The 1,242-nt window shown below is 45.2% G+C and overlaps 1 protein-coding gene across 1 annotated transcript in view; it reads left to right on the forward strand.

Annotated features, from left to right (window-relative positions):
• LOC119591819 (ryanodine receptor-like) overlaps window positions 1-1,242 on the forward strand; it is a 115,587-nt gene that overhangs the window by 95,237 nt on the left and 19,108 nt on the right. Inside the window, exons 10-12 of the mRNA XM_037940564.1 lie at window positions 39-221; window positions 526-697; window positions 1,021-1,190. Coding sequence (XP_037796492.1) covers window positions 39-221; window positions 526-697; window positions 1,021-1,190 — 525 coding nt within the window. The remainder of the gene's footprint in view (window positions 1-38; window positions 222-525; window positions 698-1,020; window positions 1,191-1,242) is intronic.

Here is a 1,242-nt window from a genome sequence, read left to right on the forward strand (position 1 = left end):
ACAGCACTACCGACCTCTTTTTTTCTTTCTTCCCGCAGCATCGTAGTATATGAAGGTGGCTCCGTGACCTCCCAAGCCAGGTCCCTGTGGCGGCTGGAACTCGCCCGCACCAAGTGGTCTGGCGGCTACATCAACTGGTTCCACCCCATGCGAATCAGGCACATCACCACCGGCAGATACCTGGGCATAAATGAGAACAATGACCTCGTCCTCTTGCACAGGTAATGGATGAGGGGGGGAGGGGGGTATTGCGGTGATGAAGATGGTATTTTGTGAAAAAGAATGAGAGAAGGAAAGATAAAAGGATGTGTTTATTTTGTTGGTTTGTTTTATATTTTATGTGTTTTTCCCTTTCATTTCGTTATCCTTTTTAGTATTATGAAGAATAGTGAAGAGAAATGAAAAAAAAGGAAAACAGGAAAAAAAATGCAATGAAAAAGCTAACATAGAGAAATTATAAAACAGGAAAGAAAAGACAAAGACTAAAGTAAGATAAAAAAAACTCACTCATTTCATTCTCTCCAGGGACGAAGCCACACTCGCTGCCACGTCCTTCTACCTGCGCGAGGAAAAGGACGACAACAAAGTGATCCTCGAGGACAAGGACTTGGAGGTGATTGGCACTCCACTCATCAAGTACGGCGACTCCACTGTCATTGTGCAGCACGTGGATACCGGTCTGTGGCTCTCGTACAGGGTAAGTGGGGGCCGAGTTCTGCGGTCTCGAGATTCGCGTTGGGTTATTTTCGTTAGGTTATTTTTATTTACTTTGTTTACTTGTTTTGTATTCGCTGTGTTAAGTATTGTTATCTGATACGTCAAAGTACGTATGTTGAAATTAGGTAGTAATGTAATTGCAGAATGATTCGACGGCGAATACTTGTACAAATGAATGAATAAATACAACGAAAATACACACTTCTTAACTCGTGTATATAACCATCTCTTTGCTGTCAATCAACACGCGTCACTTCCTCGCCCTCCTAACTTACACCCAAACGCCCTCTATCCTCCACACAGGCCTTCGAGATCAAGAAGAAGGGCGTGGGCAAGGTCGAGGTGAAGCAGGGCACACTCCACGAAGAAGGTAAGATGGACGACGGCCTGGTCTTCTACAGGAGTCAAGAGGAGGAGTCCCGCACTGCCCGCGTTATCAGGAAGTGCTCGCATCTCTTCACGATCTTTATCAAGTGAGTTGGATTTGTTGGGTGTTCTGTGTGTTAAGTGGAGGTTGGTCGTCGG

Source organism: Penaeus monodon, chromosome 29 (genome assembly GCF_015228065.2).
Source record: "Penaeus monodon isolate SGIC_2016 chromosome 29, NSTDA_Pmon_1, whole genome shotgun sequence".
In the NCBI taxonomy this organism is placed as follows: Eukaryota; Metazoa; Arthropoda; class Malacostraca; order Decapoda; family Penaeidae; genus Penaeus; species Penaeus monodon.